Source organism: Quercus robur, chromosome 8 (assembly GCF_932294415.1).
Source record: "Quercus robur chromosome 8, dhQueRobu3.1, whole genome shotgun sequence".
NCBI classification, from domain to species: Eukaryota; Viridiplantae; Streptophyta; class Magnoliopsida; order Fagales; family Fagaceae; genus Quercus; species Quercus robur.
Window position 1 is genome coordinate 52087030 of NC_065541.1, and position 15813 is coordinate 52102842.

Consider the following 15813-nt stretch of genomic DNA (forward strand, 5'->3'; position numbering starts at 1 on the left):
CTTTGTCCAAATTCGTCTTTTAACTTTTCTTCTAAAATCTGTGGCCATTAGACTTTCTAACAAGGCTGTCCATTTGGCTAGCTTGAAGTTTGATGTATGACTTAATTATCAGGCATAATATCTCATGCATTGAATCTTTCAATTTCCTCTCATTTTATTTTATTTTATTTTATTTTTTTAGAATTTCAACTTATGGCGTCCACTTTTAATCATTTTATTTTTTATTATCAGACCAAGACACCAATCAATTTTTAGTGTAAACGGAAACTAAACCTCAGATTTTTCATTCAACCATAAGAGTCCATTTAGTTGGAGTAGTGGAAAAGTGAAAGGATAAAAAATGGTAGAGGGTAGAAAATATTTTAATTTCTCTCTTTTTTGATTGGTTGGAAGTAGAAAAGTGGAGGTTTGAAAAAAGTGAGTTTATTTAAATTTACTAATATACCCTTATTAAAAAATAATGCCCAATTAAAACAAAAAAGTGACAAACGACCAAAAAAAAAAAAGCAATAACCCAATTTATTAAAAAAAAAAAAAAAAAAAAAAAAAAAAAAACAACAACAACAACTATCATGCCCACAGCCCAAGAAATCAAAAGAATAAAAATAAAAATAAAAAGAAAAAGAAAAAGAAAGAACCGAACGAATTGCCCATGTACAAGTGCACATGGGCATTTTTATCAATCAAGATGTTTAGAATCCCCACCTAGTTTTCTCCCCATTTTGGGGAGAAAACATTTTTGTCTTTTTTTTACCTCCTCTCTTTCCAACCAAACACTCACCAAAAAATGTTTAATCCCCCATTTTCTCTCCTCTTTTTTTTTTTTTTTTTCATCCTACCTAAAATTCACTAAACCAAACATACCCTAAAAGACTTTATTAATTGAGCTAACGAGAACTATGTCCTCTCATTTTTATTTAGATGTAAGATACATAACATTTAAAATAAGAGTTTAAATTCTATAAGGCCCTTGGTTTACACCCTCCAATACCATGATACCACATCAGTATTTCACAATGATACACAAATAAATGAATAGAACCTCTCACACACGATACTTCCTTCCTATTACAGAAAATCAGATCCCATTCAATTAAAAAACCAAAGCTCCTAGCTTCCTATGATGGAAGGATGTCAACAGTAGGACCGTAGGAGAATGAGATGTAATGGAAGTAAAGGTTTCAAGCTAAACTCCAAAAGATTTTCAGTCTAGAAATTATGTGCAAGGTTCATTTATTTTTTCAAGCTCTCAGATAAATGGAGATTTTCTTATGGGCAAGCTCTAAAATCGCTAAAGAAAGGTTTTGGCATAAATAGAATAAGTATGCGTTTGGATAGAAATTATTCTCCTTGCGTCTGCGTTTTGTTTTAATTTTTTTTTTTTTTTTTTTGACCAGCGCCTCTTGCACTATTCATGGGACATGAACAGTGCATTAAGGCAAATGTACAATGTTTGGGGGAGTGAACGGTAACCCAAAAATTATTTTTTATTGTTTTCAGCAATAAGTTTTCAGTTTTCAGCAAAATAAGCGATATCCAAACACACCCTAAGTAATAGTAGCATCAAAAGGAGTGACAGCAACTTCACCAACTCCAGCCTCCAGGGACCATCGTTTGGCAACGTAGGTGACATTTTGGGTAGAAACTTTGAGATTTGGCTTGTTTGATAAAGGGATTTTGGTTTTTGTATTAATGGAATTGGAGGGATGGGTTTAATGATCGCCTTTCAGATTCCAGTGGCGTCTTTGTGGGGTTGAAGGTGGTGGTCCTTCCACTGTAGGAGCAAGAGCTTTTAATTCAATAGGATTTGATTTTCTGTAACAGGGAGGAAATATTGTGTGTGGGAGGCTCTATTCATTTATTTGTAAAATGCTAATGTGGTGCCGCGGTATTGGAGGGGTAAACTAAGGGGTTTACACCAAGTCCTTTCCAAATTCGAACTCTTAAAATAAATATCATATATTGTGTTTCACAAAATGGAAGGGAATTGGAGGGAATTGCAAGATTCCTATTTTGTCTCTGGTGATTAATAGCTTTGCATTTTTTTATTTATTTTTAATTGTGAGAGACATTTAGTACTCATGCAAAATAATGGGTTAATATTATATAATATCTTTAATCTATCATCTCGTATATAATCATAATCTATAATTATATACATAAAGCCGAAGATGTTTGACTTTTGATTGATTTCTTAATATTTTGCTATATAAGCTTTTGTGACATCATTTATCTATGTTCTTTATATTAAAATGGGTAAATTACAAATGGCACCTCTAATGTTTGGAGGTGTTTGAATTTTACACCCCGAAGTTTCAGAATTTGGATTTTACCCCATTAAGTTTGGAGTGTTTGGATTTTACACCCTCAAATTTTGAAACTTTAGAGTGTAAAATCCAAACACTCCCAAACTTTAGGGAATAAAATCTAAACACCCCTAAAATTTAGGAGGTAAAATACAAATTCTGAAACATTAGGGTGTAAAATCCAAATACTCCCAAACTTCGGGGGGTAAAATTCAAATTCTGAAACTTCATGGTGTAAAATCTAAACACCTCCAAACTTTAGGGCTGTAATTTGAAATTTAACCTATTAAAATTGAATAAGTTTTTTGCATTTCACATTACAATATAGGTTGGAAGATACCAAATCTGCTTATACATTGCTTAAAAGTTTAAAAAACAGATCATTTGTTCTCAAAAACAAGAAAAAAAAAATCTTATTGGTAAATTCTTTTAGCAAGACGGAATAAAAAACTTCTTTAAGCAAAAGGTTTAGTCTACACAATGGTGCTAATTCCTCTTTTAGTAGTACAATTTAATCCAAGATGCCACTCAATTATGAAAGCCATTAAAGAAATATATTATATATGTTAAGTATTGGATTCTTACACTCCGTTTGTTTTGAAGTTAATGTTTTCTAAAAAAGGAGTCATTTTTCAAAATTTATTTTTTAGAAAGCTATCTCATTTTCCTATGTTTGGTAGTAACCTCAAAATGAGATAGAGTTTTTTTTAATAGTTTCCATATTGCTTCTTAACTTCCTCTATTTAGCATGATGTGATACAAAATTTTTCTTTTAAAAACTTTTAGCGGAAAAAATCTCTAAAAAGTAAGTCATACTTTTAATAAGAGTTTTCCATTAACCAAAGATAGTTTTCCTTTTACTAATATTTTCTAATTTCACTAAACATTGGAAAACATGAAAAACAATTTTTACAAAAAATTTCCTATTGAAACAAACAAAAATACATACTCAAACTTATATCATGAGGGCTTTCAACCCTTTTTTTAGACTTAAGAATTAAGAGTGAATTATCAAAAAAGAGTTAAGAGTGAGTCTAACCAAAAAAAAAAACTTTTACACCAGACTAGTCATATTATTTTTCTAGAAAAATTACATTGGCCTCCTCTAAGATTATTTGTTATTACATTTACCTCTCCTAAAATGCAAATTATTTATAATGACCTCCCCTAAATAGATGAAAAAATATTTTTTTTTTAAATCCCATAAAGAAAAGGTTTTAAAATTAAAAATAATAATTTAAAAAAAAAAACTCGAATTTCCTATTAGAGGGTGTGTGAACGACAATTTAATTGGAGGGTAAAATAGGAAATTCCATATTTATATATAGTCAACCAATCTAGGCATTTGAGGGGAGGGGGGAAACTGATAATTATATTTTAAATGAGTAAAAAAAAAAAAATAAGAAGTGAGATATTGGATTCATTTTAAAAAGTGGATATGTGTTTTTTTAGAAGAAAAAATTGGATAGTTAAAATAGAAAAAAAGTATATTTTTAATTTAAATATAATTAAATTTTAGAAGTTGAGATATGAGTACTTCAAAATATGGCTATAAAGAGTGGGCCTAACCAGCATTGACCACAATCACAAGAATCGATACAAGCTTTTGGTTTATGATTGCGAGAAATTCTAGACATGGTCATGAAACAATCACAAGAATCGATACAAGCTTTTGGTTTATGATTGCGAGAAATTCTAGACATGGTCATGAAAGTTATGCACAATGACAAATCTAAAGTGTATCTTTTTTTCTTTTTTTTTTGATTATCAAAAAGTGTCTTTTTTTTTTTTTTTTTTTTTGTGTAGCAAAAAAAAAATGAATGTAATTTTTTGTGTAGCAAAAAAATAGTGAATCTAATTTTTGTGCAAAAAGTTCTGACAAATAAGGATGGTCACCAACCAAGAAACCATTTATAATAGCTCCCAAACATCCCTATTTAATAAATAAATAAAAACGGATGGTCTTCAATGCCCCACACCTCCATAATTATGATAAAGAAGAAATGAAACCCCACTCAATGCTCATTACACTTTCAAAAATATGTAGCAAGTAAATCAATTTTGAAAGAATGCTGGTGGAAGAAAGGAATTTTTTTTATATCATCATTTGTGTTAATAAGCAAAGAGAAAAGGACATATAAACAAAAGAAAAGGACATATAAACAAACTTACTTGGGAGGGACTTACCTTTTGAATCCAAATCCAATGAAGGGAGATGCCAACAAATGAAAAGATGAAAATAGTGATGGAGGTCCATCTCTTCCTGGCAGGCACTGAGAAATGACCACACAATGGAGCTCCTAGTGACCAAAACAAGAAAACTGAATGAAAATAAGTTCCCATACCATATACATTAACAACCACCTCAAATTTTATCTTCTAGATTTAAAAAGGGTGATAATGGTTTATTAAGAATCACTTCTTTGTCCAAATTCATCGTCTTCTTTTTTTGCTCAATTTTGTGCCCAATAGACTTTCTAATAAGAAAAATGCAAAAAGAACTATAAGTTTTGCTATATAAAACTTATAAACTAATATGATAATATATATAAAGTTGTTTATTTAATGTGACGATAAATGTAAAGCTGTCCATTTGGCTTGAACTTTTTATCATTGATTACAAAAAAGATTCTTATTTTGCCTCTTGTGATTAAAAGCTTTGATTGTTTATACTTTTTAAGCTTAAAGACATCTCGTGCTCTAGCAAAACAATTGAGTAATCTAATATAATATCTATAATCTACCATCTAATTATCTATAATCTATAATACATTTCCTTATATAAAATCGAAAACATTTGACTTTTGATTGATTTGATAATAATTTGCCACATAAATCTTTGCACATCATATTTCATTCAAAATTTAAATCCTTCATTAGAAACTTTGCACATCATATTTTATTTTGATGGTAATTATATTATTCAGTATATAGTTATAAGAAATTCCTAATTGTAGAGTATTTAATTCCATATTCAACCACAATTATATAAATCCTAAATAATAACTATCATAATTATCAAATTTTTTATATTTAGACAAAAAAAAATTATATTATATTAAACATTTCTTGTGCATTGCACTGATTATAGACTAGTATATATTATAAAAGTTGGAACTCAAAACTAATGGTTGCACAAAATAATGACAAGTGTCCATTTGTAATTACATATAACAATGAACAAAATTTTGCTCCAAACCTTACGCTAAAACCACTAATGGAAAGATAACATTTGTCATTATCATGTACACTACACATGACTCACTTAACCTAGCCAATCATGTGAGTCATGTACATTGCACATGACATAGTACATGTTATTTTCACACTATTTGTTGGAGGCTCGGAATGGGGCCAAACCTTATACTATAACAATAACACATGCCATCTTTTGTAAAAGTAAAGATGCATACAAGAGTAAGATTAAAATGACTCCTCTAACCTTCATTAATTCCTTTTAGTCATTATCCATTAATTACCCTTAAAAAATACTTACAAAATTTAATATTGTGGTCATAAACTCCTAAATAAATATGCATTTAAATGTCCACTACCATAATTTTTTTTACTATTCATTTGGGTTACTACTTTAGAGTAATTTTAACAGTTTAACCATATTTAACTAGCTTGTAACTCCATGCATATGCATGGATACACTTAAAAATATAAAATAAGATGTATAATATAATTCCTATGTATATAATTGAAATACTATTGATAGTCATTTCTATATTTTGTTAACTCTTTAAAAAAATTTGTAAGGATATTATTAGGTATAAAATGTAAATTGTCTATTTTTTTTTTTTATTATTGTGAAATACTTTTTTTTTTACAATTCATTTATTCTAGTCTCTTTGGTTTTTATATTTAATAACTCACTTGGATGAATATTTATGATGTGGTCCCACATTTGATTCTAAAATTAAGAAATAAAACTCTTTGAGAATAAATCATTTAGGACACATGGTGTAAAATTGGAACTCTAATTTGGAATTCTAATTTGAATTTTTCTCAGTTTCACCTTGTGGGGCCAAAGAATTTGACAACTCCGGCCCACTTTATACTGGGCCCAAGACCCATGCCGAGGAGGGAGAAACGGCCGAGGACGGACAAAGAAAGCCCAAATGGCCCAGAAGCGTTGCTGAGGACAATCTTACTCTCGGCACCCCAAATCCCAAGGGGAGAGAACAGCGCACTAGCAAAGGCAGCCCCCCAGAGCGCCCCCATGAGAAGGGTAAGTACAGTAGGATACCTATAGGCGTATGGTGCAGAAGCAATCCAAGGAAAAACTGTCACCTTCGCAATGAATGTACCCAACTAACATTCTGGCCACATTAATGAGGAAATGACTCCTGAACAGTGCGGCCTTAGTTGCCGCAACTCACAGAGGGTTTGGGAAGGTAGTTGATGGGACGAGCACTCGAATAGTGACCTGCATAATCAACAGGTGGAGGACCAAGATCGACTGGAAAGAAGTATATAATGTGAGAGACCTTCCAAAGAATGGGGGATCATGAGAAAAGAAGAGGAGGAGAGAAAAAGGAGGAAGCTGTGGCAGTCTGCATGATCTTCAAAACCTCTATAACCTAGTATTGAAAGAAGAAGAAGAAGAATACTAAGTCCCTCGGACGAAACACCCGAGGATAAAATTCCATACTTTAACCCATTTCCTTGTTACTCAGCCCACACACAACCGTGTCTAGTGATTGTGGTTTGGACTAAGACCTAGCTCTTAAACTCATTCTCTAAAAATTTATTGTATTGGGCTAGTTGGGCTAGAGACCTTTCGTCCAATAGAAGAAGCGCTCGAACCTAGTCCTTACAATTGGCGCCGCCTGTGGGAAGAACTTGTGTGTTAGCAAAGACAACAATCAGGCATGGTAGGATCAGGCCTTCATCAAGCAGGCTCCCATCAGCCTGAACCAGCCAAATCCCAACAACAGGGTAACTTTCCTAACCCCGAACGTGATCAAAACGAGGAGAATGGAAGGTTTCGAGAGGGGAGCGTAAACACCACTCAAACCAGCAAGAGCTACTCTCACGCGGGCAGTCATGTGCTTCAAAGACAAAATAACAATCGGGCCCCACAACCAGAAGAAGTTAGGAGCCATATGTCTCAGAAACAGAACGATAAGCGGGCCATGCAACGAGAAATAGACGATTTGAAAAGAAAGTTGCACCATGCACAGCAAAGGCAATCTCATTCTAGGCTTGACACGCCCTCCGACGATGAAAGTGACAATGACTATAGGCGAAGATCAAGGACTCCCCCAAGTGAGACCTTCTCCCATGAAGAAGAACACTACCGGAGGCGTAGGCGCAGAAGCCCATCCCATAGGGGCTGCTGAAACGATGCCATGAGCAGGGCATTGTATCAACTCTCCAAGTCGCCTTTCACGCATCACATAGAAGGGGTCATACTTCCTCGACGGTTTCAGTAGCCAACCTTCGCCATTTACAATAGTAGAACAGACCCTGTAGAGCATGTGAGCCAGTTCAACCAAAGGATGGCTATCCATTCTAGGAACGAGGCGCTGATGTGCAAGGTTTTCCCGTCCAGCTTGGGACCAGTGGCAATGAGGTGGTTTAATGGACTATAGGCGAACTCCATAGATTCGTATAGGCAGTTGACCCAAGCTTTTGGCTCCCGCTTCGTTACAAACCACAGAGCCCCTCAGTCTTTGAGTGCTTTGTTGTCGCTATCCATGCATGATGGAGAAACCCTAAAGGCCTACTTAGACAGATATTGGGAGACGTACAATGAAATGGAAGACAATTTTGACGACGTCGCCATTATCACTTTCAAAAATAGTCTCCCAACCGATCACGGCCTGAGGAAGTCTCTGACTGGCAAGCCCGCCACCAGTATGTGCCAATTGATGGATCGGATCGATAAGTATAAGCGAATGGAGGAAGACCAGTTACAGGGAAGAGGAAAAGAGAAGGTTATCCCTCAGGAGATGAGGGATTTCAGGTCGGACCGGTATAGCAACAACCGCCTGAGGAGAGACTCTGTAGGGCAACCCGGAACAACCAACGCACAGGCTGTCAATGCCGTATTCCAAGAACCAGTACATCGGGTGTTGGGAAAAATCAAGAACGAGCCATACTTTAGGTGGCCGAATAAGATGGCGAGAGAACCCTCGAGGTGCGATCAGAACTTTTATTGCCAATACCACCAAGACCACGGGCATACCACGGAGAACTGCAAGAACCTCTGGAACCACCTAGACCAGCTAGTCCGGGAGAGGAAGTTGAAGCACCTTCTATATCATTCCAGTGGTCATCAATGCCATCAAGAAGCCAGGAGGGATGCTGCCCTAAGGCCATCCGCAAGAACGATCAATGTAATCGTGGCTGCGCCAGAGAGAACAGGTACGCGCCCTGCACGAGTGTTATCGGTGGCTCAATTGCCTGCCGAGGAGTCCCAGCCAGGGCCGAAGAGGGCCAGAATGAACTTTCGTCCCGTCTTAAGTTTTTCAAAGGAAAACAAGATCAGAACCATCCAGCCCCACGACGATGCGCTGCTGATCACCCTCAGAATCGAGGACTACGATGTGAAAAGAGTGATGGTGGATGGCGGCAGTGCGGCCGAGGTTATGTACCCCGACCTCTATAAGGGGCTGGGGTTAAAACCAGAAGATTTAATGCCCTATAACTCTCCTCTGATGAGCTTTGACGGGAAGCTTGTCATTCCAAAGGGCATGATTAAGCTGCCCATTCAGACCGGCCCAGAGATAGTGGAGGTGAACTTCATCGTGATGGACACCTACTCTCCCTATACAGCCATCGTCGGCAGGCCCTGGCTCCATACCTTAGGGGCTGTTGCCTCCTCATTGCATCAGAAGGTGAAATTCTCGTTAGGGGACCAAGTTCTTGAAATCCGTGGTTGCCAACCCACGGCGAGGCAATGCGTGGTAGCGGTCGTCTCACATCGACTCAATGCGGAGTCCTCGGCCTCCACTGAGAAGAATTTATAGCAATCAAAGGCCCCGGTTTCGCCCCCTAACACAACTGCCGAGGAGGCAAAATGCGAAGATTTAGAAAAGGTGGCTATTAGCAGCGACCCGGAGAAATTCTTTCGGGTAGGGGCTCAGCTGCCTCTTAAGGAGAAGGAGGAGCTGATTGAGTTTCTTAAAAGAAATATTTATGTATTTGCATGGGATGCCTGCGACGCCCCCAGGATCGACCCAGCCTTCATCTGTCATCACCTCAATGTCAACCCGGCCATCACTCCCAAGAAGCAACCGCCCCGTCGCTGGTCAAAAAAGCATGCCGATGTGATTAGGGATGAAATGGCAAAACTTAAGCGTGCTGGGGCTATCAAAGAAGTCTTTTACCCCGAATGGTTGGCCAACGCTGTGGTGGTCAAGAAGAAAAGTGGGAAATGGCGAGTTTGTGTGGACTTCACAGACCTAAATAAAGCGTGCCCTAAAGACCCGTTCCCTATGCCTCGGATAGATCAGCTAGTGGATGCGACAGCAGGCCATCCTCGGATCACCAAATACCACTAGCGCTAGAGGATCAGGAGAAAACAGTCTTTGTGACACCAACTGGGAATTACCACTATAAGGTAATGTTATTTGGTCTGAAGAACGCAGGATCCACTTATCAAAGGATGATGACAAGAATGTTTGAACCACAGTTAGGCAAGAGCATCGAAATCTATGTCAATGACATGGTGGTGAAGAATAAAGTGGTGTCCGAGCATTTAAGGGACCTCGGCAGTACCTTTGGCGTCTTGAGGAAGCATAAGCTGCACCTGAATGCTTCCAAATGCTCATTTGGCGTGGGGTCAGGCAAGTTTTTGGGCTGCATGGTTACTCATAGGGGAATCAAGGTTAACCTCGACCAGATCAAGGCTATAAACAACCTGAAACCACCACAAAACGCAATAGAGGTCCAAAAGCTTACTAGAATGATCGCAGCCCTCAATCAATTCATTTCCAGGTCAACGGATAAATGTAGACCGTTCTATCTCTTGATCAACAAATGGAAGGGGTTTGAGTGGTCCGAGGACTGTGTTATGGCCTTCCAGCAACTCAAGGAGTACATATCCCGGCCACCTATCATGCCCAATCCCGAGGCTGATGAAGTTCTGTACGCATATATTGCTGTGGCCCCCGATGCTGTGAGCTTGGTGCTAATACGGGATGACAATGACATCCAAAAGCCAATCTATTACGTGAGTAAGTTCCTGCATGAAGCTGAGGTCAGATACCTACCCCTAGAGAAGGCCATACTGGCCGTGGTCCACGCTACACGATAGCTTCCCCATTATTTCAAAGCCCACACAGTGGTTGTTCTAACCCAACTACCCTTGAAGTCTGTACTTCGAACCGCTGATTATACTGGAAGGATTGCCATATGAAGCACAATTCTGGGAGCTTTTGACATCAAATACATGCCTCAGACCTCTATAAATGGCCAGGTCCTAGCTGACTTAGTAGCCGAATTTGCTAAACCACCAGTAGAAATAGTGGCAAAGGAGCAGAACATGGATGGAAAATCGGTTAGAGTAATCTCTACACCAGGACCCCCATGTTGGAAGGTGTACGTTGATGGCGCAGCAAATCAAAGGGGATCCGGAATGGGGCTAGTCCTAATATCTCTTGAGAAAACCATCATAGAGAAGTCCCTGAGACTTGGGTTCCCGGCCACGAACAACGAAGCCGAGTATGAGGCCCTGCTACAAGGAATTGCCATGGTACAGAAAATGGGAGGAAAAGCAGTGGAGATGTTCTCGGATTTGAGACTAGTAATGGGCCAGGTAAAGGGAGAATTAGAGGCCAGAGACGCAAGAAGGCAAGAGTACTTAAGCCGGGTCAAATGCTTACAGCCGGGCTTCGACTTTTTCAGCTTGTCGCACGTCCCCAAAGGTGGAAACACTCATGCAGATTCACTGGCCACGCTTGCCACCTCTTCGACAGGGGATCTGCCTCGAATTATTCTCATCGAGCATCTGGACAGAGCGAATGAAGTAGCCAAAGGCATGGTCCATGTTCATGAGGTTAGAGTGGGCCCTAGCTGGATGGACCCTATGGTGAGGTTCCTCAAAGATAACGTCTTGCCCGAGGAAAAGTCAGAGGCGAAGAAAATACGAAGAAAAGATCCTCGGTTCTGGTTGTCCGAGGACCACAAATTGTACAAACGCTCATATTCCGGGCCATATTTACTATGTGTCTACCCTGAGGCATCAGAACTACTGCTTGAAGAGCTGCACAAAAGGATCTACGGGAGTCACACAGGAGGAAGATCTCTATCACACCGAGCCATTACCCAGGGATATTGGTGGCCGAAGATGCAGAAAGAGGCCTTGGAGTATGTTAAAAAGTGTGACCAGTGCCAAAGGTTCGCCCCGAATTTTCATTAGCCAGGCAGGACCCTCAACCCTCTATCCAGCCCATGACCATTCGCCTAGTGGGGCCTGGATATTGTAGGACCTTTCCCAAAGGCAGTAGGAAATAAGAGATATCTACTAGTCGGCACGGATTACTTCACCAAATGGGTCGAAGTTGAGCCCCTGGCCAACATCAGGGATGTGGATGTGAAGAAATTTATCTGGAGAAATATTGTTACACGATTCGGGGTCCCTCGCACCCTCATTTCAGACAATGGACTCTAGTTTGACAGCAAGGCCTTCAGAAAATACTGCTGCGAGCTAGGGATCACTAACAGGTACTCAACTACAGCCTATCCTCAAGGAAACGGGCAAGCCGAGACTGTCAACAAGGTCATAGTTAACGGGCTTAAGAAGAGGCTGGATGACGCCAAGGGAAGATGGGTGGACGAGCTGCCGCACGTCTTATGGACTTATCGGACTACACCACGGTGGTCAATAGGGGAGACACCTTTTGCCATGACCTATGGGGCCGAGGTTGTTATCCTTCTAGAGGAAAACTCCCCAACACTGAGGACAAGCTCCTTCACCCTAGACAGTAACGACGAACTACTGGGGAAGAACCTAGATCAGATTGACGAACGAAGAGAAAAGGCAATGGTCCAGTTGGCCTATTACCACCAGAAGCTCAAACAAGGATATGATGCCAACGTGAAGCTTAAACCGCTAGCACCAGGGGACTTAGTGCTGAGGAAAGTTGTGAGTGCTGCCAAAAACCCATCCTAGGGAAAGCTTGGACCCAACTGGGAAGGGCCATATCGAATTACTTCAGTTGCAGGAATAGGAGCATACTACCTGGAAGACTTAGATCAAAAAGCTGTACTTCGTCCATGGAATGTAAACAACCTGAGAAGGTATTATTATTAATAAAAGCATTTATCTAGTTCAAATTTTTAAGTCCATCCTGATTACACGTCTCACAATCTGGCAACCGTCTAAGTACTAGACAAAACCAAGGTCTTGCATGGTCCTCGGACTCAAACCTATGGGGAAACTAGCTACTTCAAGAAAATCTAAGTACTAGACAGAACCAAGGTCTTGCATGGTCCTTGGACTCAAACCTATGGGGAAACTAGCTACTCCAAGAAAATCTAAGTACTAGACAGAACCAAGGTCTTGCATGGTCCTCGGACTCAAACCTATAGGAAAACTAGCTACTTCAAGAAAATCTAAGTACTAGACAGAACCAAGATCTTGCATGGTCCTTGGACTCAAACTTATGGGGAAACTAGCTACTCCAAGAAAATCTAAGTACTAGACAAAATCAAGGTCTTGCATGGTCCTCGAACTCAAACCTATGGGGAAACTAGCTACTTCAAGAAAATCTAAGTACTAGACAGAACCAAGGTCTTGCATGGTCCTCGGACTCAAACCTATGGGAAAACTAGCTACTTCAAAGAAGAACCTAAGTGCTAGACAGAACCAAGGTATTGCATGGTCCTCGGACTCAAACCTATGGGGAAACTAGCTACTTCAAAGAAGAACCTAAGTGCTAGACAGAACCAAGGTCTTGCATCGTCCTTGGACTCAAACCTATGGGAAAACTAGTTACTTCAAAGAAGAACCTAAGTGCTAGACAGAACCAAGGTCTTGCATGGTCCTCGGACTCAAACCTATGGGGAAACTAGCTACTTCAAAGAAGAACCTAAGTGCTAGACAGAACCAAGGTCTTGCATAGTCCTCGGACTCAAACCTATGGGGAAACTAGTTACTTCAAAGGAAAGACTAAGTGCTAGACAGAACCAAGGTCTTGCATGGTCCTCGGACTCAAACCTATGGGGAAACTAGTTACTTCAAAGAAGAACCTAAGTGCTAGACAGAACCAAGGTCTTGCATGGTCCTCGGACTCAAACCTATGGGGAAACTAGCTACTTTAAAGAAAAACCTAAGTGCTAGACAGAACCAAGGTCTTGCATGGTCCTCGAACTCAAACCTATGGGGAAACTAGTTCCTTCAAAGAAGAACCTAAGTGCTAGACAGAACCAAGGTCTTGCATGGTCCTCGGACTCAAACCTATGGGGAAACTAGCTACTTTAAAGAAAAACCTAAGTGCTAGACAGAACCAAGGTCTTGCATAGTCCTCGGACTCAAACCTATGGGGAAACTAGTTACTTCAAAGGAAAGACTAAGCGCTAGACAGAACTAAGGTCTTGCATGGTCCTCAGATTCAAACTTATGGAGAAACTAGCTACTTCAAAGAAAAACCTAAGTCCTAGACGGAACCAAGGTCTTGCATGGTCCTCGGACTCAAACCTATGGGGAAACTAGTTACTTCAAAGAAGAACCTAAGTGCTAGACAGAACCAAGGTCTTGCATGGTCCTCGGACTCAAACCTATGGGGAAACTAGCTACTTTAAAGAAAAACCTAAGTGCTAGACAGAACCAAGGTCTTGCATGGTCCTCGGACTCAAACCTATGAGGAAACTAGTTACTTCAAAGAAGAACCTAAGTGCTAGACAGAACCAAGGTCTTGCATGGTCCTCGGACTCAAACCTATGGGGAAACTAGCTACTTTAAAGAAAAACCTAAGTGCTAGACAGAACCAAGGTCTTGCATGGTCCTCGGACTCAAACCTATGGGGAAACTAGTTACTTCAAAGAAGAACCTAAGTGCTAGACAGAACCAAGGTCTTGCATGGTCCTCGGACTCAAACCTATGGGGAAACTAGCTACTTTAAAGAAAAACCTAAGTGCTAGACAGAACCAAGGTCTTGCATAGTCCTCGGACTCAAACCTATGGGGAAACTAGTTACTTCAAAGGAAAGACTAAGCGCTAGACAGAACTAAGGTCTTGCATGGTCCTCAGATTCAAACTTATGGAGAAACTAGCTACTTCAAAGAAAAACCTAAGTCCTAGACGGAACAAAGGTCTTGCGTAGTCCTCGAACCTCCGGCTTTGTGGAAACTAACACGCGATGGTACCCTTCTAAGCGTTTAAGCTAAGTTCAATCATGCCTCGGTCCTCGGACCAAATGCCTAAGGCAAGTTAAAGCTATAAATATCATCGGAAACGTGGAAAAGAACCCTAGTACTCGACAATCCCCTCGGACAGTTTACTTTAGGTTACACGTCCTTAGGCGGTCACCCTGTTCGCAATGCAGAACATGCGGTTGTTTTCCTGGTTAGTCTTATATGGTTAACTTACTTAAAATCGGCATTGTTGTGCCCATCAGTTTTAATAAGTCCAGGGTGACAACTCTTTACCATCAATGGCATCAGTTCTAAGTACTATTCAAAAGAAAAGACACCAACACACCCATTCATAAAATAATTATCGCAGAAAAGAAAATGTACATAAAATGAAGTAATACCGTATTTTTATTAGATAAAGAAGAAGTACAATGTACATAAAAGGGCTTAGACAAGCCTATATCTGAAGCTAACTATAAAAAGCGGTACACGGGAACGGTAAATCCTTAATCTTGCTCTAGCAGCAATCGAGTAAATATGGATGGCACTGGCGGTGGAAGAGAAGAAGAAGCAGAGACGCCCAGTCCACAATCTTGCTCCAGCAACAATCAAGCAAGTAAGGATGGCACCGACGGTGGAAGAGAAGAAGACGCAAGAATGCCAAATCCCCATACTTGCTCTAGCAGCAATCGAGAAAGTATTGCTCTAGCTGCAATTGAGCAAGTATGGATGGTACCGGCGATGAGATATCCAAACCCACACATGTGTGACATACAACGCTGGATGAAAATCCAAATTTTGTTGCACCAAAAATCTGATGCGACCTTCACCTGCTTCGGATTTTGGCTAAAGGAAGAGAGACTTCTTTCTTGTCCAGTCGAGGGGGAGAAATATCTTTGGCCTCTGTCTCCCCTGCCATGACTAGGTCATTCTGAATCTCGGAGACACCCGTGGCTTCTGAAGAGGGTTTGGTTCCTTCACCCTCACCCTTCTCCTTAACCATTTCACTCCCTCAATCTTAATCACTATCATAGTGGGGACTTTGGGAATATTTGGAGAGTTAAAAGCCTGAAAAACTCAAGAGTCTGCGAATAAAGGAGAATGATCTCCCCCCATGTGTCTTATATAGGGGGCAAGCCTAGTGGCAATCAATTCGCCGAAATCTCCAAGAAGGAATTAGAAGCGAGATAAATCTCGC

At 39.8% G+C, this 15813-nt stretch overlaps 1 protein-coding gene across 1 annotated transcript; it reads left to right on the plus strand.

The window, feature by feature from the left end:
* The first annotated feature begins 8266 nt into the window (after window positions 1–8266).
* LOC126696458 (uncharacterized) lies at window positions 8267–9286 on the plus strand. The gene has a single exon (XM_050393198.1). The coding sequence runs from the start codon at window positions 8267–8269 to the stop codon at window positions 9284–9286; it is 1020 nt and encodes a 339-aa protein (XP_050249155.1).
* The last annotated feature ends 6527 nt before the right edge of the window (window positions 9287–15813 follow it).

Bases quoted from the DNA above. Each gene is read 5' to 3' on its own strand.
- LOC126696458 (XM_050393198.1), top strand. From the start codon at position 8,267: ATGAGGGATTTCAGGTCGGACCGGTATAGCAACAACCGCCTGAGGAGA.